The sequence below is a fragment of the Ranitomeya imitator genome, chromosome 4 (assembly GCF_032444005.1).
Source record: "Ranitomeya imitator isolate aRanImi1 chromosome 4, aRanImi1.pri, whole genome shotgun sequence".
Taxonomy (NCBI): domain Eukaryota; kingdom Metazoa; phylum Chordata; class Amphibia; order Anura; family Dendrobatidae; genus Ranitomeya; species Ranitomeya imitator.
Genome location: NC_091285.1, coordinates 363,507,962 through 363,532,787, shown reverse-complemented (window position 1 = coordinate 363,532,787; position 24,826 = coordinate 363,507,962). Strand labels below are relative to the sequence as shown.

At 41.9% G+C, this 24,826-nt stretch overlaps 1 protein-coding gene across 1 annotated transcript in view; it reads left to right on the top strand.

The window, feature by feature from the left end:
• The window catches only part of GSAP (gamma-secretase activating protein), a 204,143-nt gene that overhangs the window by 108,988 nt on the left and 70,329 nt on the right, over positions 1 to 24,826 (top strand). Inside the window, exon 15 of the mRNA XM_069765130.1 lies at positions 1,892 to 1,984. Coding sequence (XP_069621231.1) covers positions 1,892 to 1,984 — 93 coding nt within the window. The remainder of the gene's footprint in view (positions 1 to 1,891; positions 1,985 to 24,826) is intronic.

Here is a 24,826-nt window from a genome sequence, read left to right as displayed (position 1 = left end):
AAAAAAAAAAAAGGGCTTGTGGGAAAAAAAAAGTTCATTTTTTTTTCCTTCCTCACTGCTTTAATTCTTGTGAAGCACTTCAAGGGTTAGTAAACTTCTTGAATGTGGTTTTGGGTATTTTCTATCAAATAGGGCCCCAAAGCCACTTCAAATGTGATGTGGTCCCTAAAAAAAAATGGTTTTGTAAATTTTGTTGGAAAAATGAGAAATTGATGATCAACATTTAACCCCTATAACATCTTAAAAAAATAAAATGATGTTCCAAAAATGATATAGGTGTAAATTTGTCATATGGTAAATGTTATTCGTTAGCTATTTTGTGTGATATAACTCTTTGGTTTAAGGGTGTAAGAATTAAAAGTTTGAAAATTGTGAAAGGTTCTCCAATTTTTTTCTATTTTCACAAATAAACTCAAGTTATATCGAACATTTTTTTTAAAACTGGTATGAAGTACAATATGTCATGAAAAAACAGAATCAGAACCAGTGGGATCCGTTGAAGCGTTCCAGCATTGTTACCTCATGAAGGGACACTGATAAGAATTGTAAAATTTGTCCTGGTCATGAAGACTCCGGGATGAAGGGGTTAAGGAGGAGATTTCAAATGGAGGAGGCTGGTCATCGAGAAAGCAGTGACCTGTTATTCATAGACTGGAGGTAGGGAAGAGTGGCTGGGGAATGACAAATGGCAAAATCCACATGCACAGTCCGGCCCCTGTGCACCAAAATCTAAATGGCAGAAAACTTCAAATGGTAGTTAAAGGAAAATCACAAAGTCGATTTCTTCACTGAAGGGATCAATGCTATCAGTATTAGGGTACGTTCACATTTGCGGTTTGCGCCGCAGCGTCGCCGCCGCAACAAAACGCATGCGTCGTGCGGCCCTATCTTTAACATTGGGGCCGCATGTGCATGCGTTGTGTTGCGTTTTACGCCGCATGCGGCGTTAGGGCGCACCTGTCTGGGCGCGGCAAACGCAACATGTTGGATTTTTTGTGCGGCGCCGACCTTTTAAAAAACGCATGCGTCGTGCGGCCCTATCTTTAACATTGGCGCCGCATGTGCATGCGTTTTGCTGCGTTTTTGTTTGCGTTGTGCGTTGCGGCGACGATGCTGCAACGCACAACGCAAATGTGAACTTAGACTTACAGCGCCATTGCAGCCATGTCTTTACTTTACATTACAAAATTGTGCTGACCAGTTCTCCAAATGGAGAATGTCTAGAGTAATGTCATAATAAATACTGAAGATATAATAATTGGCTGGGTGTGTGCCAAAGAAACCACAGAAGTATAGTTAAGTAGAATTCTATATGCAAAATGCTAAGTGCAAAACTAACACACTTGGGAACCAAATAGATATCAATAAGGCCACGAAAACACGCTCAGTATTAGTTGATTATTTTTAAGATTGAGTGGGTGATAAATCCAGAAGTGGTGATGTGTTTCTATTATACTTTTCCTCTGATCGCTCCACTTGTGACTTTGGTTTACAGATACTGATGTAAAATACTGAGTTGTACCATATATACCATATACCACGCTGAGACCAGAATAATCAGCGCTATGCCTCTTCAGTTCATTAAAGCCTACAAGAGAAAAAAGTAAACGAAAACCCTGATGTAACTAAGTAAAAAAGCAAAAGTGCATTTAAATAACACAAGAGTTTTTAGTAATACTGTTTTTTGATTAAAAAAAATAGCACAAAAGCCATCCCACCTCGTCACGGTAACTCTGATCGGCAGTTCAGCAGAACAGCAATACATGAATGTCTCTGCCACTGGACCTTCACTGATGAACATTTCTCATGTAAAAGTCTTTCAGAAGTAAAGTATATTTGCAGTTCCATAGGCAAGTCACTGTAATTGTAGATCTTTTTCTTTCATTTCTAGACAGTTATGTTGCAGTTTACTTGCCGGACCAATTTCTACATTTGATAAACACAAAACATCCAGACTTGATGTGTTATCATTTCTTTCTAGCAGGTAAGTGCCTTATTATGTGCACCACCTCAAACCTGTCGGGGTATTGTGAGGATGTTCTATGTCTACAAGGTTTGATTGCCAGTGGTCAGATTGCCGTGGTTCTTGCCGATCACTAGAATGAAGTGGCACTAGTAGGGGTACAGCTTTGTGACTTAGTTCAATAGCTAAGCCAGCCCCCTTTTCTTTCTTTGTAACAGCCATGACCAAGAAAAACTGGCTTAGTTATAGAACTGAGCCAGACAACAAGCGTGTGCATTTTTGGTTCTGAGCTCTGCGTTTAACAATTATAAAAGTTTTACATTGAGTGTCCTAAGCTATAAGCCTAAGTTTTGGAACACTTTCAGATCTCAAGTGCTACAAGTGGAAAAGTAAAAGTTGAAAGTAACATATTGTCGGGTTTTTTATCTGTTCACTTTCCACTTGTTATCATTAACATCTGTACATTAAAATACTTCATGGTCGCCGTCTTGCGCCATTTGCAGCACTGCTCATGTCAATTTCGGGGGGCCACATGACTATAGCTATGACTAGCTGGCCCACTCCAGCTTTTGCTTTCTCAAGATATGTTTATGGGGCACAAAACGAGGCCCTCCTAGATGTAAATTGAGAGAGGAAGTAATGGTCCGCTGTGAGATCTGGCAATCAAAAACTGTGGTCAGAGGATAAAGGGAAAGAGGTCGGAGTGGCCGTGTAAATGACAGAAGACAGGGACAGGTAAGTATTTGTAATGCACACACTGAATGTACATTACTGATATCAAATATATAGTGAAATAAAAAAAAAAAGGAAAATCCCTGTGGTAATGGTATTTTAATGATTATCCTGAAAGGAAAAGGTTTATAAATTATTACATATTTGAATATGATGTACATGACCTGAAGAGGACCTGCCAGTTTCTCTTGACTTGTCTGCTTTAGTTAACCCCTTAGTGACCACCAATACATTTTACTGACCTCACATATAAGACATTAGCATCCCCCAACTGGTGAAAATGCAGCAGCTGTCAACTGTACACTATAGCTGACACCTTGCTGTATAAGCCTTGATTGGTGTTGGCACCAACCATGGCTTTTTAACCCTTTAGATGCTGCTGTCATTAGTGACTGCGGCATCTAAATGGTTAACAGAGTGTGGGGGCTCCCTCTTTCACCTCATCGGCACCCTGAGATCTTGATCGTGTGGTCATGATGTTTGACATGGCAATTCACAGCCAAATAATGGCCTTAGAGTCTGCCGGCTATAGCAACCGGTTCAGAGGTTAGCAACATTTAGGTGGTAAAAAAAATTTCCTTTCTGTCATGTCACTTTGTATTAATTTCTGAAAAGCACCCGAAGGGTTAATATACGCTACCTGACAGCAGTTTTGAATACATTGAGTGGTGCTGTTTTAAATTGGAATCCCTTTTCGGGATTTTACAACATATAGGTCTGCCAGAGTCACTTCAAAACTGAATAGGTCCCTCAAGATGTAAATTTTGTAAATTTCCTTGAAAAAAAAAGGAAAAACTGCTGCTACAATTTGAAACCTTCTAATATCCTAACAAAATAAAAGGATATTTTAAAAATGGCGCTAATGTAAAGCAGACATGAGGTAAATGTGGTATGACTACCTGGATTAAAGGGATAATCATTTAAACTTTGAAAATTGCTAATTTTTAGAATTTTTTTTTTTTTTAATTCAATATTTTTAAAAATAAAGAAAATATCGACATTAATTTACCATTAACATAAAATACAATCTCAAAATCAATGAGATCTGTTGAAGCATTCTAGAGTTGTTACCACATAAAGTGACACTGATCAGACATGAAAAATTTGTCCCAGTCACTAAGGGGTTAATACTTGTATGTTGGAACATTTTTTTCTCAGAGTCTGGTATTTAGCCAGAGGTGTATCTAGGTTTTACAGCACCTGGGGCAAGAATTCAGTTTGGCCCCCATCCCCAAGCACATGTGCGATTTGCACACTTAGTCACGTGTCGACGAGCTGCTCTTTGTAATTCTCTCAATGTTCAGTGAAAAACTGAGAGAAGTAGGAAGAAAAGCTAGTTATCATGTGACCATAAGTATGAGTGAAAATAGTAAAATCGCATATGAGTGAAGTGGCTGGAGCTAGCAAGCAGAGCTGAATCCTGACAGTGATACTACACGCTGTTAGGATTGGCTACAGTGCTTCATTTTATAATCAATGGGCTTGTCCAGGTTTCAGATGAAAGTCTCCCATTACTCTAGGTGACTGCAGGCTTCTGAATTCTCATTGTGCAAGTACTGCACACTTTTAGGATTCTCCCTTGGACGGTCATGTGAGCACAAGTATGCAATTTGTATATTTCTGGCCAAGTTCCGACTAGACATGTCTGGCTTCGCACAATTCATTTTCATTGAGTGAGCTCACTCATGTCTAGTCTGCATGTATGCAAATTGCATTCTTGCGGTTTTTTTGACCTCCCACTCTCACTGCCTGAACCAGAGAATCCTGACAGCGTGCTCTGCATGCTGTGAGAATTCATAAGTCTGTAGTCACATAGAATGACTGCAGACTCATCACAAACTTGGACAACCTCTTTTAATGCTCGTAATATAAATAAAAACACAGTAACCCTTAACTTGTCAGACAGCACAACAATTTATTAGTTTAGCCATATTTCATGTAATCTTACATTGGATGGATTGTTACATGTGTACAGGATCAGAACCAATAACAGCACAATAAACCATCACCAGAACCACCAGCAGTACAGAAATATATCATCAGAATCACTAGCAGTACAGAAATTCATAATCGGAACCACCAGTAGTACAGAAATACAGCCATATAACCCCCATCAGTACAGAAACACAGAATCAAAACCCTCATCAGTACAGGAATGCATCACCAGGACCACCATCAGTACATAAATACATGATTAGGATCACCATCAGTATATGGTACATCAATTGTAATGTCAGGTCAGACTCTATACATTTGCATTGCATGAACCTACAACTTCCAGTCATTTCTTTAGCAACAACTCCCAGTATTTCCTTAACATTATCAGTCATCATCAGACTACAGACCATACAGTACTGATGAGAATTAGCCAGTATCGCAAGAAAAAAAAATTACATCCAGATACCTAATAGATGATGTTGTCTCTGATTGGAGTTATTCTCTTTCTTTTCTGGTCTTGTGCAGTACATCCCCCCACATGGTGTCCTTAAAAATAGCAGTATCATTATAATGCTAAGACAGACCGAAAATTCTGCCCTACTTTGAGCCCCTGAATAAATAATTGCTCCTCACTATATTCCCTGCACAAAATTTGACCCACGCACTGTCCCTCTTATGGTACATGCCCTCCACGCTGCCCCCTCCTTTCCATACTGGGCCACCTCTTTACACTATCCTTTCACATTGTGTTCCCACATATAGATCCCAGTCTTCATACTGTCCCCGTCATCACCACCCCTTTGTATATGGTCTCCTCCTGGCTGTGCCCTTACAATGTCCCTCCATGCTATCCACCCCCACTCTACTCAGTCTCTATTCTGTGCCCACTCATATTTTTCTCACTCCCATACTGTCTTCTCACATTATTCCCCTCAGTACTCTCCTCACACATTTCTCCCTCTATCCTCATACTGTCTTATCTCACATCCCCTCTGCTAACAATGCTTTATCCTCACACATTTACCAGCTTGCTCTCCATACTGCCTTCTGACACATCCCCCCAACTCCCCAGTGCAGTGTCTGCACCCATCCCATCACTCTCGCTCCCTATACTGTCTGCATTCATTCTTCCCTCACAACTCGGTGTCTGCATACATTCCCCCTTTCTCATCATACTGTGCCCAAACCCATCCCCCCACTCATCATACTGTCTGCACCCATCCCCCTCATACTGTTTCCTCATACATGCCCCTATCTCCCCATTGCTCCTCATACTGTGTCCTCAAATTTCTCCTGCTTCCCCTCCCCCCACTCCCCATATGATGGTCACACCCATCCCTTTCTCACTCCCAAACTGTGTCCTCAAATCTTTCCCAACCACCCCATCCTCCCCTGTTACAATAAATCAATAAATCTTCGGTGTCTAAAGCACCACTGGAACACTTACCACCAATGTCATTCGTGCCTCTGCAGCGCCAGGAGTGATGCCAGCAGCATGATCACATGACCTGATCACGTTGCTGACATCGTTGTGACTCGGCAGTCAGTGCTTCAATTGTACTATCGTCTGATAGATGTAAATACAATTGATCACTGGAGGCCGGCGCACTGTACTTTCTCTGAGCCGCATCATGCGTCCCAAAGTGCCTCGCTGCCAGCTGCGCCCCGCCTGCCTCCCCTAGATACGACTCTGCTTATTGCAATGGGACGTAAGTGTGTGTGGGGTGGGGGGGGAATGGCAATACAGCTTGTCATTTTATTAATATATTATGCAGTGTTCAAAGAAAAAAATACAGATACCAGTCAACATGAAAATAATTCCCTGGAAGGATAAATAGACGGTTTTAGGAAGTTTCGCCCCCAGCAGTTCGCCCCCAGCAGTTCGCCCCCAGCAGTTCGCCCCCAGCAGTTCGCCCCCAGGTACACTTCGCCCCCGAACATTTCGCCCCCAGGATGTTTCGCCCCCGCACATTTCGCCCCCAGCAGTTCGCCCTCGGATGTTTCGCCCCCGGATGTTTCGCCCCCGGATGTTTCGCCCCCAGCAGTTCGCCCCCGCACATTTCGCCCACAGCAGTTCGCCCCCGGATGTTTTGCCCCCGGATGTTTCGCCCCCAGCAGTTCGCCCCCGCACATTTTGCCCCCAGCAGTTCGCCCCCGGATGTTTCGCCCCCAGCAATTCGCCCCCGGATGTTTCGCACCCGGATGTTTCGCCCCCGGATGTTTCGCCCACAGCAGTTCGCCCCCGCACATTTCGCCCCCAGCAGTTCGCCCCCGGATGTTTCGCCCCCGGATGTTTCGCACCCAGCAGTTCGCCCCCGGATGTTTCGCCCCCAGCAGTTCGCCCCCGGATGTTTCGCCCCCAGCAGTTCGCCCCCGGATGTTTCGCACCCGGATGTTTCGCCCCCGGATGTTTCGCCCACAGCAGTTCGCCCCCGCACATTTCGCCCCCAGCAGTTCGCCCCCGGATGTTTCGCCCCCGGATGTTTCGCACCCAGCAGTTCGCCCCCGGATGTTTCGCCCCCAGCAGTTCGCCCCCGGATGTTTCGCCCCCAGCAGTTCGCCCCCGGATGTTTTGCCCCCGGATGTTTCGCCCCTGGATGTTTCGCGCCCAGCAGTTTGCCCCCGGATGTTTAACCCCCAGCTTTTTGCCCCCCAGATGTTTTGGCCCCAAATTAGGCAGGGAATTTTGGCCTCGTGTTTTAGCCCTAAGACCTCTTTCACAGTAGCCACTTTCCCAAGTGCTAAGCACTGGAAAATCGCTAAGAAGATTGCCAATTTTGAATATACTAGATGGTGGCCCGATTCTAACGTATTGGGTATTCTAGAAGGCGCAGCCACGTGGTATGTTGCACAGGTTATGTAGTATATTGGACAGTCCACGTAGTACATTGCACAGGCCATGTAGTATATTGGACAGCCGAAGTAGTATTTTGGACAGCGCATGTAAATTGCACAGTCCACGTAGTAAATTGCACAGCACATGTAGTATATTGGCCAGCCGACATAGTATATTGCACTTGTCACGTAGTATATTGCACTGCCCACGTAGTCTAGGAATGTGGGCACTATATTCATGTTAAAAAAAAAAATAAATAAAGATATACTCACCTCAGCCACGGGCCCTGAAGTCCTCGCGCCTCTCTGCAGTGCTGGCAGTGGCTTCCGGTCTGAGCATAGGACCTGCAATGATGTTGCGGTCACATGACCGTGACATCATCGCAGGTCCTGGACGCATAGCATCGTTCGGACCGGAAGGCACGGCGTGCACTGGAGAGAGGCACGGAGGACAGCGCGACATCGGAGGGGGTGAGAATAAAATTTTAAATTTTTTTTTATTTTTAACATTACATCTTTTCACTATTGATGCTGCATAGGCACGATCAATAGTGAAAAGTTGGTCACACAGGGTTAATAGCAGCATTAACGGAGTGCGGTACACCGCGATCCATTAACGCTGGCATTAACCCTGTGTGAGCGGTCAGCGGTGAGTGCAGGGCAGTGAAGCAGCGGCCATTTTTCTGGCAGCCTGTGACCGTCGCTGATTGGTCGTGGCAATGGTCGTGGGCGTTTTGCCATGACCAATCAGCGACTTGACAGACAGACAGACGCCACGACAAATGAATATACGAATAAAACGTTACAGACAGAAAGACGAAAGTGACCCTTAGACAGTTATATAGTAAATAAGTCAATGGCTGGAAAAGCGAGGTGTTGTTTCGGCCAGCTCTTTTTATTTTATTACAGGAGCTATTTTTGAGCACTTAGCATTCATCAATAGCCTGTATCTTATGGGTCATTACTGAGAGCGCTCACAAAAGCGCTCTGAAAAATGCCAGTAAAGCACGTGCTTTGGAGTTCTAAAACAGTGGCAGCATAAGGGTGCTTTTACACTTCCGCTACATATGCACTACAGGCCGCCCGTTCGCTTCTGTGATGCCGCATTCCGCTAACCTGCAGTGGAACAAAAAGAAGAAAAAGCTCTTCTTTTTATTCTGACACTGATAGCGGAATGCGGCATTATGAAAGCGAACCGGCGGCTGCAGATTGCGGAACCGAGCCGTTCACTTCTATGGGCAATGCGAGCGGAATGCCAGCATTCCGCCAGCATTGCCCTGGGGTCAGCTGGATGTCAGATCCAGAGCGGATTGACCTCTGGCGGCCACAAACACAAGTGTGAAACCACTCTAAAATTACAGTGTGCAAGAGGCCTTAAATCTAAACAATTTTGAACTTTTACCTGACCCAGCACTGACCTGCTTTGTTGCAAGTTGACCCAGCACTGACCTGCTTTGCTGCAAGTTTTGTTGCAGATGTAACAAGTAGCAGGTCACATGTCCTGCAAGTTACATTAGACTAGCTTTTATTCCACCTGTACAACAGAATATAGCAGTGTCTGAAATCTCCACAAAGAGAGAAGTGTACTGCCACAAAAAATCAGTCAGCTTCCACAGCAATTCACTTTCTACAACTATGAATTCAGTTCTGTCCAAACGTGGAAGGAGGAAGTTGGTCCATGAGAATCACATTTACTTATTTTCCAAACAAACCGCTGATGATGTCCATTCCATCTGGGTATGTGAAAAACGGTCGACTTGCAAGGGACGTGTTTGGACCAATGAAGAATCTGGCGAAGTTGTGAAAGTAGTCAATCTTCACAGTCACACAGCACAAGCTGCAAGACCTGAAGCAATCCGACTTGTTAATGAGGCAGTCACCAGGGCAAGGACAACACAGGAGACACCACAACAGATTCTCACAGACGTCGTTTCAGGAGCCCATTCTAATGTTGCAGCACTTCTCCCAAGGAAAGCATCACTGAAGAGGACAATACGATTAGCAAGGCAACTTGGCAATATCCCAAGGTTACCTCAAACCCTTGATCTACTTGTTATCCCCCTGGAGTTCCAGGAGATCAGTATTGATGGTGTCCAGCAGCAGTTCCTTCTGCATGACTCTGGTAAGCTACTTAACCATTTAACATTGTATTAAAACAATTCCATTATGCATAATTATTGCAAAGTTTATTTTGCACAAATGTGAAAAATGCTAGACTGTAAGGTGCTGATATAAAATACTATGTGATTTTTGCCTTCAAGGGAAAATTTGAGGGTAATATAATGTAGTGAGGCCTACTGATTCCAACTAGTGTTGGCCGATCACTGGAAAGATAGGATCAGATCGGGCTGATCATACCAAAAGATTGGAATTAATTCTCCAGAGCGCTATATATATATATATATATATATATATATATATATATATATATATATATATATATATATATATATATACACAGTGGGGCAAAAAAGTATTTAGTCAGTCAGCAATAGTGCAAGTTCCACCACTTAAAAAGATGAGAGGCGTCTGTAATTTACATCATAGGTGGACCTCAACTATGGGAGACAAACTGAGAAAAAAAAATCCAGAAAATCACATTGTCTGTTTTTTTTAACATTTTATTTGCATATTATGGTGGAAAATAAGTATTTGGTCAGAAACAAAATTTCATCTCAATACTTTGTAATATATCCTTTGTTGGCAATGACAGAGGTCAAACGTTTTCTGTAAGTCTTCACAAGGTTGCCACTCACTGTTGTTGGTATGTTGGCCCATTCCTCCATGCAGATCTCCTCTAGAGCAGTGATGTTTTTGGCTTTTCGCTTGGCAACACGGACTTTCAACTCCCTCCAAAGGTTTTCTATAGGGTTGAGATCTGGAGACTGGCTAGGCCACTCCAGGACCTTGAAATGCTTCTTACGAAGCCACTCCTTCGTTGCCCTGGCGGTGTGCTTTGGGACGGACTAAACTGCATATTGGGATGATGGGATGATGGGATGATGGGCTGCAATACTAGACTCCACCACTAGATGGCAGCACATTTTACAAATGCAGCCCAGGAAATGACTTCTTGTAATATAGGAAGAAGGGAATTCAATGGAAATAATTAAATGAATCAGAACATCCACAGGGCTCAATTAAAGTTTAATAATGGAACCAGGGAAAAAAGATTGTAACTATATGGGATTATGTGTAGAATATCGGGTTGCACACGCCTGGTGATATATCTCATCAACATCTCATAGGAATATGGGTATAATTATTGTTCTGTATGGGGATTATGGGTGAAATATCACAAATACACATGCCCAGGAACATACTTCATCTACTTCTGATAGGAATATGGGTATATCTATTGTTCTGTATGGGGATTATGGGTGAAATATCACAAATACACATGCCCAGGAACATACTTCATCTACTTCTGATAGGAATATGGGTATATCTATTGTTCTGTATGGGGATTATGGGTGAAATATCACAAATACACATGCCCAGGAACATACTTCATCTACTTCTGATAGGAATATGGGTATAATTATTGTTCTGTATGGGGATTATGGGTGAAATATCACAAATACACATGCCCAGGAACATACTTCATCTACTTCTGATAGGAATATGGGTATATCTATTGTTCTGTATGGGGATTATGGGTGAAATATCACAAATACACATGCCCAGGATCATATTTCATCTACTTCTGATAGGAATATGGGTATATCTATTGTTCTGTATGGGGATTATGGGTGAAATATCACAAATACACATGCCCAGGAACATACTTCATCTACTTCTGATAGGAATATGGGTATATCTATTGATCTGTATGGGGATTATGGGTGAAATATCACAAATACACATGCCCAGGAACATACTTCATCTACTTCTGATAGGAATATGGGTATAACTATTGTTCTGTATGGGGATTATGGGTGAAATATCACAAATACACATGCCCAGGAACATACTTCATCTACTTCTGATAGGAATATGGGTATAATTATTGTTCTGTATGGGGATTATGGGTGAAATATCACAAATACACATGCCCAGGAACATACTTCATCTACTTCTGATAGGAATATGGGTATAATTATTGTTCTGTATGGGGATTATGGGTGAAATATCACAAATACACATGCCCAGGAACATACTTCATCTACTTCTGATAGGAATATGGGTATATCTATTGTTCTGTATGGGGATTATGGGTGAAATATCACAAATACACATGCCCAGGAACATACTTCATCTACTTCTGATAGGAATATGGGTATATCTATTGATCTGTATGGGGATTATGGGTGAAATATCACAAATACACATGCCCAGGAACATACTTCATCTACTTATGATAGGAATATGGGTATAACTATTGTTCTGTATGGGGATTATGGGTGAAATATCACAAATACACATGCCCAGGAACATACTTCATCTACTTCTGATAGGAATATGGGTATATCTATTGTTCTGTATGGGGATTATGGGTGAAATATCACAAATACACATGCCCAGGAACATACTTCATCTACTTCTGATAGGAATATGGGTATATCTATTGATCTGTATGGAGATTATGGGTGAAATATCACAAATACACATGCCCAGGAACATACTTCATCTACTTCTGATAGGAATATGGGTATATCTATTGTTCTGTATGGGGATTATGGGTGAAATATCACAAATACACATGCCCAGGAACATATTTCATCTACTTCTGATAGGAATATGGGTATAATTATTGTTCTGTATGGGGATTATGGGTGAAATATCACAAATACACATGCCCAGGAACATATTTCATCTACTTCTGATAGGAATATGGGTATATCTATTGATCTGTATGGGGATTATGGGTGAAATATCACAAATACACATGCTCAGGAACATACTTCATCTACTTCTGATAGGAATATGGGTATATCTATTGTTCTGTATGGGGATTATGGGTGAAATATCACAAATACACATGCTCAGGAACATACTTCATCTACTTCTGATAGGAATATGGGTATATCTATTGTTCTGTATGGGGATTATGGGTGAAATATCACAAATACACATGCCCAGGATCATACTTCATCTACTTCTGATAGGAATATGAGTATAATTATTGTTCTGTATGGGGATTATGGGTGAAATATCACAAATACACATGCCCAGGAACATACTTCATCTACTTCTGATAGGAATATGGGTATATCTATTGTTCTGTATGGGGATTATGGGTGAAATATCACAAATACACATGCCCAGGAACATACTTCATCTACTTCTGATAGGAATATGGGTATATCTATTGTTCTGTATGGGGATTATGGGTGAAATATCACAAATACACATGCCCAGGAACATACTTCATCTACTTCTGATAGGAATATGGGTATAATTATTGTTCTGTATGGGGATTATGGGTGAAATATCACAAATACACATGCTCAGGAACATACTTCATCTACTTCTGATAGGAATATGGGTATATCTATTGTTCTGTATGGGGATTATGGGTGAAATATCACAAATACACATGCTCAGGAACATACTTCATCTACTTCTGATAGGAATATGGGTATATCTATTGTTCTGTATGGGGATTATGGGTGAAATATCACAAATACACATGCCCAGGATCATACTTCATCTACTTCTGATAGGAATATGAGTATAATTATTGTTCTGTATGGGGATTATGGGTGAAATATCACAAATACACATGCCCAGGAACATACTTCATCTACTTCTGATAGGAATATGGGTATATCTATTGTTCTGTATGGGGATTATGGGTGAAATATCACAAATACACATGCCCAGGAACATACTTCATCTACTTCTGATAGGAATATGGGTATAATTATTGTTCTGTATGGGGATTATGGGTGAAATATCACAAATACACATGCCCAGGAACATACTTCATCTACTTCTGATAGGAATATGGGTATATCTATTGTTCTGTATGGGGATTATGGGTGAAATATCACAAATACACATGCCCAGGAACATACTTCATCTACTTCTGATAGGAATATGGGTATAATTATTGTTCTGTATGGGGATTATGGGTGAAATATCACAAATACACATGCCCAGGAACATACTTCATCTACTTCTGATAGGAATATGGGTATAATTATTGTTCTGTATGGGGATTATGGGTGAAATATCACAAATACACATGCCCAGGAACATACTTCATCTACTTCTGATAGGAATATGAGTATAATTATTGTTCTGTATGGGGATTATGGGTGAAATATCACAAATACACATGCCCAGGAACATACTTCATCTACTTCTGATAGGAATATGGGTATATCTATTGTTCTGTATGGGGATTATGGGTGAAATATCACAAATACACATGCCCAGGAACATATTTCATCTACTTCTGATAGGAATATGGGTATATCTATTGATCTGTATGGGGATTATGGGTGAAATATCACAAATACACATGCCCAGGAACATACTTCATCTACTTCTGATAGGAATATGGGTATAACTATTGTTCTGTATGGGGATTATGGGTGAAATATCACAAATACACATGCCCAGGAACATACTTCATCTACTTCTGATAGGAATATGGGTATACCGTATATACTCGAGTATAAGCCGACCCGAGTATAAGCCGACCCCCCTAATTTTGCCACAAAAAACTGGGAAAACTTATTGACTCGAGTATAAGCCTAGGGTGGAAATGCAGCATTTACCGGTGAATTTCAAAAATAAAAATAGATCATTATTTCCCCATAGCTGTGCCATATAGTGCTCTGCACCGTTCATATTTCCCCATAGGTGTGAACCATATAGTGCTCTGCACCGTTCATTGTGCCCCCTAGCTGTGCCATATACGGTGCTCTGCACCGTTCATTGTGCCCCATAGATGTGCCATATACGGTGCTCTGCACCGTTCACTGTGCCCCATAGCTGTGCCATATACGGTGCTCTGCACCGTTCACTGTCCCCATAGCTGTGCTGTGCCATATACGGTGCTCTGCACCGTTCACTGTGCCCCATAGCTGTGCTGTGCCATATACGGTGCTCTGCACCGTTCACTGTGCCCCATACATAGCTGTGCTGTGCCATATACGGTGCTCTGCACCGTTCACTGTGCCCCATACATAGCTGTGCTGTGCCATATACGGTGCTCTGCACCGTTCACTGTACCCCATAGCTGTGCTGTGCCATATACGGTGCTCTGCACCGTTCACTGTCCCCATAGCTGTGCTGTGCCATATACGGTGCTCTGCACTGTTCACTGTGCCCCATAGCTGTGCTGTGCCATATACGGTGCTCTGCACCGTTCACTGTGCCCCATACATAGCTGTGCTGTGCCATATACGGTGCTCTGCACCGTTCACTGTGCCCCATACATAGCTGTGCTGTGCCATATACGGTGCTCTGCACCGTTCACTGTACCCCATAGCTGTGCTGTGCCATATACGGTGCTCTGCACCGTTCACTGTGCCCCGTAGATGTTCCACATAAATTTGTGCCGCCGCTGCCGCAATAAAGAAAAAAAACCACATACTCACCTCCCTTGATTGCAGCTCCCGGCGTCTCGTTCCGGCGCCTCCATCTTCCCGGCGTCTCTGCTCTGACTGATCAGGCAGAGGGCGCCGCGCACACTATATGCGTCATCGCGCCCTCTGCCTGAACAGTCAGAGAGCAGAGACGCCGGGAAGATGGAGGCGCCGGCCGGGAAGATGGATCGGCGCCCGGCGGCTGGAACGAGGACAGGTGAATATAACATACTCACCTAGTCCTGGCGATCCTCGCGCTGTCCCCTCCTGTCTTCGGTGCCGCAGCTTCTTTCTCTATCAGCGGTCACCGGCACCGCTGATTAGAGAAATGAATAAGCGGCTCCGCCCCTATGGGAGGTGGAGCCGCGTATTCATTTCTGTAATGAGCGGTCCCACGTGACCGCTGAAGAGAGGAAGAAACTGCAGCGCCGAAGCCCGTGGGACGGCAGGGACAGCGCGAGGATCGCTGGGACTAGGTAAGTATACCCCAGCGCCCTCACCCCCTCACCCGCCGACCCCACCGCTACCGTGACTCGAGTATAAGCCGAGGGGGGCACTTTCAGCCCAAAAATTTGGGCTGAAAATCTCGGCTTATACTCGAGTATATACGGTAATTATTGTTCTGTATGGGGATTATGGGTGAAATATCACAAATACACATGCTCAGGAACATACTTCATCTACTTCTGATAGGAATATGGGTATATCTATTGTTCTGTATGGGGATTATGGGTGAAATATCACAAATACACATGCTCAGGAACATACTTCATCTACTTCTGATAGGAATATGGGTATATCTATTGTTCTGTATGGGGATTATGGGTGAAATATCACAAATACACATGCCCAGGAACATACTTCATCTACTTCTGATAGGAATATGGGTATAATTATTGTTCTGTATGGGGATTATGGGTGAAATATCACAAATACACATGCTCAGGAACATACTTCATCTACTTCTGATAGGAATATGGGTATATCTATTGTTCTGTATGGGGATTATGGGTGAAATATCACAAATACACATGCCCAGGAACATACTTCATCTACTTCTGATAGGAATATGGGTATAATTATTGTTCTGTATGGGGATTATGGGTGAAATATCACAAATACACATGCCCAGGAACATACTTCATCTACTTCTGATAGGAATATGGGTATATCTATTGTTCTGTATGGGGATTATGGGTGAAATATCACAAATACACATGCCCAGGAACATACTTCATCTACTTCTGATAGGAATATGGGTATAATTATTGTTCTGTATGGGGATTATGGGTGAAATATCACAAATACACATGCCCAGGAACATACTTCATCTACTTCTGATAGGAATATGGGTATAATTATTGTTCTGTATGGGGATTATGGGTGAAATATCACAAATACACATGCCCAGGAACATACTTCATCTACTTCTGATAGGAATATGGGTATATCTATTGTTCTGTATGGGGATTATGGGTGAAATATCACAAATACACATGCTCAGGAACATACTTCATCTACTTCTGATAGGAATATGGGTATAATTATTGATCTGTATGGGGATTATGGGTGAAATATCACAAATACACATGCCCAGGAACATATTTCATCTACTTCTGATAGGAATATGGGTATAACTATTGATCTGTATGGGGATTATGGGTGAAATATCACAAATACACATGCTCAGGAACATACTTCATCTACTTCTGATAGGAATATGGCTATATCTATTGTTCTGTATGGGGATTATGGGTGAAATATCACAAATACACATGCCCAGGAACATATTTCATCTACTTCTGATAGGAATATGGGTATATCTATTGTTCTGTATGGAGATTATGGGTGAAATATCACAAATACACATGCTCAGGAATATACTTCATCTACTTCTGATAGGAATATGGGTATATCTATTGTTCTGTATGGGGATTATGGGTGAAATATCACAAATACACATGCTCAGGAACATACTTCATCTACTTCTGATAGGAATATGGGTATATCTATTGATCTGTATGGGGATTATGGTTGAAATATCACAAATACACATGCCCAGGAACATACTTCATCTACTTCTGATAGGAATAGGAGTATAATTATTGTTCTGTATGGGGATTATGGGTGAAATATCACAAATACACATGCCCAGGAACATACTTCATCTACTTCTGATAGGAATATGGGTATAACTATTGTTCTGTATGGGGATTATGGGTGAAATATCACAAATACACATGCCCAGGAACATACTTCATCTACTTCTGCTAGGAATATGGGTATAATGGTTCTTTGTGGGTATTATAGGTGATATATCATGAATACACATGCCCAGTGTCATATTCGATCAATTCCTGGTAAGAACACGTATGTGTACAATTATTGTTTTATATGTTGATTATTGGTAAAATATGATGAAACATTTCATTAACGTCCGGTAAGAATATGGGTATATTTATTATTCTATATGGGGTTATGGTCAGAATGCTATGGAGATACAGATCCTGTAACCTATTTGCATCTGACAGGATTACATGTCCATTGACTTCTCCCACCCCTGGGAGATGTGAGCCCTGGCATCATAGGTCTTAGACCCAGTGTTCCCACCTCCTTATTAGGCCGGCCATGTCATAGAGATGAGCAGTCTTGCACCATACTTCTTGCTTATATACCTATATTATATACATTGTTCTTTATAGGATGTTGGATCTTTTTGCAGGATTTTATTGGTTAGGTTTGTTGACATCAATAACTTTTAATGGAGATATATAGAATTTTTTTTAAATAACTTTTAATAAAATGATAGGTTTTATCTTAACAAAAATATTTGGAAATGGAACATGTATTTTAGTGTATACTGGTCTCTAGGTTAATACGAAGGCCATCATAACAAATCCAACAAAATAGCTTTCATGGAACAATAAATGATCCTGCTTACGTTCACATGTCTGATATAGGACTCGGTATTGCTTCTTCGTCAGTAGGCAAGGCATAATTGAATCTTATGTGCCTGTTTTCCATCCAGGTTCAGGTTCACTTGGGAATGGAAACTTTCATATTGTTCCCCGCTATACAGGGCAGATTTTTTTTTTTTTTGTGTGGCTGTGGGAAAAAGATGAGGGTAACGTATACAGTCACGGCCAAAAGTTTTGAGAATGACACCAAAATTATATTTTCACATGATCTGCTGGCCTCTGGTTTTTATTAGTGTTTGTCTGATGTTTATATCACATACAGAAATATAATTGCAATCATATGATGAGTACCAATAGGTTATATTGACAGTTAGAATGAGTTAATGCAGCAAGTCAATATTTGCAGTGTTGACCCTTCTTCTTCAAGACCTCTGCAATTCTCCCTGGCATGCTCTCAATCAACTTCTGGAGCAAATCCTGACTGATAGCAGTCCATTCTTGCATAATCAATGCTTGCATTTTGCCAGAATTTGTTGGTTTTTGTTTGTCCACCCGTCTCTTGATGATTGACCACAAGTTCTCAATGGGATTAAGATCTGGGGAGTTTCCAGGCCATGGACCCAAAATCTCTATGTTTTGTTCCATGAGCCATTTAGTTATCACCTTTGCTTTATGGCAAGGTGCTCCATCATGCTGGAAAAGGCATTGTTGGGCGCCAAACTGCTCTTGGACGGTTGGGAGAAGTTGCTCTTGGAGGACATTCTGGTACCATTCTTTATTCATGGCTGTGTTTTTAGGCCGATTCCCTTGGCTGAGAAGCAACCCCACACATGAATGGTTTCAGGATGCTTTACAGTTGGCATGAGACAAGACTGGTGGTATCGCTCACCTCTTCTTCTCCGAATAAGCTGTTTTCCAGATGTCCCAAACAGGAAAAGGGGATTCATCAGAGAAAATGACTTTGCCCCAGTCCTCAGCAGTCCACTCCCTGTACCTTTTGCAGAATATCAGTCGGTCCCTGATGTTTTTTTCTGGAGAGAAGTGGCTTCTTTGCTGCCCTCCTTGAAACCAGGCCTTGCTCAAAGAGTCTCTGCCTCACAGTGCGTGCAGAAGCACTCACACCAGCCTGCTGCCATTCCTGAGCAAGCTCAGCACTGCTGGTAGTCCGATCCCGCAGCTGAAACAGTTTGAAGATACGGTCCTGGTGCTTGCTGGTCTTTCTTGGGCACCCTGGAGCCTTTTTGACAACAATGGAAGCTCTTTCCTTGAAGTTCTTGATGATGCGATAGATTGTTGACTGAGGTGCAATCTTTGTAGCTGCGATACTCTTCCTGTTAGGGTACCGTCACACACTGCCATTTCGATCGCTACGACGGTACGATTCGTGACGTTCCAGCGATATCGTTACGATATCGCTGTGTCTGACACGCAGCATCGATCAGGGATCCTGCTGAGAATCGTACGTCGTAGCAGATTGTTTAGAACTTTCTTTCGTCGCTGGATCTCCCGTGTGACACCGATCTAGCGATCTAGCGATGCGATCTAGCGATGCGTTCGCTTGTAACCAGGGTAAACATCAGGTTACTAAGCGCAGGGCCGCGCTTAGTAGCCCGATGTTTACCCTGGTTACAAGCGTAAAACTAAAAAAAAAAAAAAAACAGCACATACTTACATTCTGGTGTCCGTCAGGTCCCTTGCCGTCTGCTTCCCGCACTCAGTGACTGCCGGCCGTAAAGTGAACGCAGAGCACAGCGGTGACGTCACCGCTGTGCTGTGCTTTCACTTTCACTTTACGGCCGGCAGTCAGTGAGTGCGGGAAGCAGACGGCAAGGGACCTGACGGACACCGGAATGTAAGTATGTGCTGTTTGTTTGTTTTTACGCTGGTAACCAGGGTAAACATCGGGTTACTAAGCGCGGTCCTGCGCTTAGTAACCAGATGTTTACCCTGGTTACCCGGGTACCTCGGCATCGTTGGTCGCTGGAGAGCTGTCTGTGTGACAGCTCCCCAGCGACCACACTACGATTTACCTACGATCACGGCCAGGTCATATCGCTGGTCGTGATCGTAGGTAAATCGTATAGTGTGACGGTACCCTTAGGCCATTTTTGTGCAGTGCAATGATGGCTGCACGTGTTTCTTTAGAGATAACCATGGTTAACTGAAGAGAAACAATGATACCAAGCACCAGCCTCCTTTTAAAGTGTCCAGTGATGTCATTCTTACTTTATCATGACTGATTGATCGCCAGCCCTGTCCTCATCAACACCCACACCTGTGTTAATGGATCAAGCACTAAAACGATGTTAGCTGCTCCTTTTAAGGCAGGACTGCAATGATGTTGAAATGTGTTTTGGGGGTTAAAGTTCATTTTCTGGGCATATATTGACTTTGCAAGTACAGTAATTGCTGTTAAGCTGATCACTCTTTGACATTCAGGAGTATATGCAAATTGCCATTACAAAAATGAAGCAGTAAACTTTGGAAAAATTACTATTTGTCTCATTCTCAATACTTTTGGCCATGACTGTACAGCACTTTGCCAGCCAATTTACTGCTTTATCCAAGCATTCAGGTGGCTGCCCAGGGCTCCCCTTTTAGACACAAAAAATGGACAGAAGCGGACAGTAGAACATAAAAGAGAGGTAGGATGACACAAAAGGAGGATACTCAGAGGGACAGAAGGATACAAGAGGGACAGGAAGACCCAAAGCGGGACAGCAGGATACAAAGGGGGGCATTTTATTCAGTTGTTTGAGTTATCCCAGTTTTTCACAAATCCAAGCACCCTCTGCTCCCGTTTAGCTTGGATAAAAGAGACTCTACTGGATATTTTTATCAGGTAAAGGATAAATATGGGAGTTGGGATTTGTAGCCATGTTATCCAAATCATAATCCCCATATAAATGAATATTGATAATAATCAATAATATAATCATCCACATCTGATGATCATATCACATTACATTTTATGTGAAATTAGTGGGGTAAGGTGTTTGTTGGTTGACAGCACACGCTATGCACGATTGAGCAGCTAAGTATTAAATTTCACAAGGAAAACACAGGCTATTTTCAACTCGACGCTTTAAAGAGGACCTGTCATCAAATTCAATGCCACCAAGCCGCAGCTATGGTGGCATAGTTGACAGGTCCAGCTGTGTGGAGAGACCTTTGTCCACCTCCCTGGGTGCCTCCTCATTGAAATACTAAACTTTATTGCCCCCTTGGCGCGCGTAACGGGAATCAAGAAGTGGTCCTGTTGGTGTTTTGGAGTGTGAACCAATCAGTGCTTGAGCCCTGCGCTGTGCCGCGTCATCAGTCGCTGAGCAGTAAAAAAATTCCTGCCCAGCAACTGATGACGCAGTGCATTGTAGATAGCGCAGATTTGTTCACACTCCATCGGACCGATACAGACACTTCATGCTTCCAGTGGTGCCCGTCGAGAGGAATAAAGTGTAATATTTTAGTGCGGAGGCACCAGGGAGGCGGATAGAGGGCTGTCCACACTGCTGGACCTGTCAGCTATGCCACCATAGCTGCGGCTTGGTGGCATTGAATGTGATGACAGGTCAGCTTTAAGCCTTTTTTTCAGTACTGAAGATAAGCAGTTAAAAGTCTCTTAAATCAGCCTTTATTTACTTATTTCAGCAACCTTGACGTCCAACCACAAAATATATCAATAAAGCCACAAAAGCTATTTTCAAGTCAATGCTTCAGACAGTTTTCACAATCTTGAAGAAAAAAAAAAAAAGCAAAAACTTTGTTAAACCCGTTTTTCAAGGCTGTTTCAGCATCTTTGAGCGTATAAACACTGCATATGTCCAGGAAATCAATGCAGATATTTTCAAATTAATACTTCAAACTGTTATCGCTATATTAATGAAAAGCCGTCATATAGAGACAATAAACAGCCTATACTGACTTATTACAGCGCTATTGAATGCAGAATTACCAAGCTGTAAAAGGAAATTACTTAGCCTATTTGACGCTGTAATATAAATGTACATATACAGTTAGGGCCAGAAATATTTGGACAGTGACACTATTTTCGCGAGTTGGGCTCTGCATGCCACCACATTGGATTTGAAATGAAACCTCTACAACAGAATTCAAGTGCAGATTGTAACGTTTAATTTGAAGGGTTGAACAAAAATATCTGATAGAAAATGTAGGAATTGTACACATTTCTTTACAAACACTCCACATTTTAGGAGGTCAAAAGTAATTGGACAAATAAACATAACCCAAACAAAATATTTTTATTTTCAATATTTTGTTGCAAATCCTTTGGAGGCAATCACTGCCTTAAGTCTGGAACCCATGGACATCACCAAACGCTGGGTTTCCTCCTTCTTAATGCTTTGCCAGGCCTTTACAGCCGCAGCCTTCAGGTCTTGCTTGTTTGTGGGTCTTTCCGTCTTAAGTCTGGATTTGAGCAAGTGAAATGCATGCTCAATTGGGTTTAGATCTGGAGATTGACTTGGCCATTGCAGAATGTGCCACTTTTTGGCACTCATGAACTCCTGGGTAGCTTTGGATGTATGCTTGGGGTCATTGTCCATCTGTACTATGAAGCGCCGTCCAATCAACTTTGCAGCATTTGGCTGAATCTGGGCTGAAAGTATATCCCGGTACACTTCAGAATTCATCCGGCTACTCTTGTCTGCTCTTATGTCATCAATAAACACAAGTGACCCAGTGCCATTGAAAGCCATGCATGCCCATGCCATCACATTGCCTCCACCATGTTTTACAGAGGATGTGGTGTGCCTTGGATCATGTGCCGTTCCCTTTCTTCTCCAAACTTTTTTCTTCCCATCATTCTGGTACAGGTTGATCTTTGTCTCATCTGTCCATAGAATACTTTTCCAGAACTGAGCTGGCTTCTTGAGGTGTTTTTCTGCAAATTTAACTCTGGCCTGCCTATTTTTGGTATTGATGAATGGTTTGCATCTAGATGTGAACCCTTTGTATTTACTGTCATGGAGTCTTCTCTTTACTGTTGACTTAGAGACAGATACACCTACTTCACTGAGAGTGTTCTGGACTTCAGTTGATGTTGTGAACGGGTTCTTCTTCACCAAATTAAGTATGCGGCGATCATCCACCACTGTTGTCATCCGTGGACGCCCAGGCCTTTTTGAGTTCCCAAGCTCACCAGTCAATTCCTTTTTTCTCAGAATGTACCCAACTGTTGATTTTGCTACTCCAAGCATGTCTGCTATCTCTCTGATGGATTTTTTCTTTTTTTTCAGCCTCAGGATGTTCTGCTTCACCTCAATTGAGAGTTCCTTTGACCGCATGTTGTCTGCTCACAGCAACAGCTTCCAAATGCAAAACCACACACCTGGAATCCACCCCTGACCTTTTAACTACTTCATTGATTACAGGTTAACGAGGGAGACGCCTTCAGAGTTAATTGCAGCCCTTAGAGTCCATTGTCCAATTACTTTTGGTCCCTTGAAAAAGAGGACGCTATGCATTACAGAGCTATGATTCCTAAACCCTTTCTCCAATTTGGATGTGGAAACTATCATATTGCAGCTGGGAGTGTGCACTTTCAGCCCATATTATATATATAATTGTATTTCTGAACATGTTTTTGTAAACAGCTGAAATAACAAAACTTGTGTCACTGTCCAAATATTTCTGGCCCTAACTGTAGGTATTCATTTATTATGGAGCTTAGGTGCCCACAAGTTTTTAAAGATATTTTTTCAAACAAAGCTGCAAAATTATTTGGCCTCTGTAAATATAATATTTCACATTGAATTACCATGGAGGTGAATAATTCTATTCATATTATTATGGGAAATTCATCAAATGTGGTACTGGGCATGACTATTTGGGATAAATATATATGTTCTTAAAATAATGATAAAATATGTTCCTGGGCATGTGTATTTGTGATATTTCACCCATAATCCCCATACAGAACAATAGATATACCCATATTCCTATCAGAAGTAGATGAAGTATGTTCCTGAGCATGTGTATTTGTGATATTTCACCCATAATCCCCATACAGAACAATAATTATACCCATATTCCTATCAGAAGTAGATGAAATATGTTCCTGGGCATGTGTATTTGTGATATTTCACCCATAATCCCCATACAGATCAATAATTATACCCATATTCCTATCAGAAGTAGATGAAGTATGTTCCTGGGCATGTGTATTTGTGATATTTCACCCATAATCCCCATACAGAACAATAATTATACTCATATTCCTATCAGAAGTAGATGAAGTATGTTCCTGGGCATGTGTATTTGTGATATTTCACCCATAATCCCCATACAGATCAATAATTATACCCATATTCCTATCAGAAGTAGATGAAGTATGTTCCTGGGCATGTGTATTTGTGATATTTCACCCATAATCCCCATACAGATCAATAGATATACCCATATTCCTATCAGAAGTAGATGAAATATGTTCCTGAGCATGTGTATTTGTGATATTTCACCCATAATCCCCATACAGAACAATAATTATACCCATATTCCTATCAGAAGTAGATGAAATATGTTCCTGGGCATGTGTATTTGTGATATTTCACCCATAATCCCCATACAGAACAATAGATATACCCATATTCCTATCAGAAGTAGATGAAATATGTTCCTGGGCATGTGTATTTGTGATATTTCACCCATAATCCCCATACAGAACAATAATTATACTCATATTCCTATCAGAAGTAGATGAAGTATGTTCCTGGGCATGTGTATTTGTGATATTTCACCCATAATCCCCATACAGAACAATAATTATACTCATATTCCTATCAGAAGTAGATGAAATATGTTCCTGGGCATGTGTATTTGTGATATTTCACCCATAATCCCCATACAGAACAATAATTATACCCATATTCCTATCAGAAGTA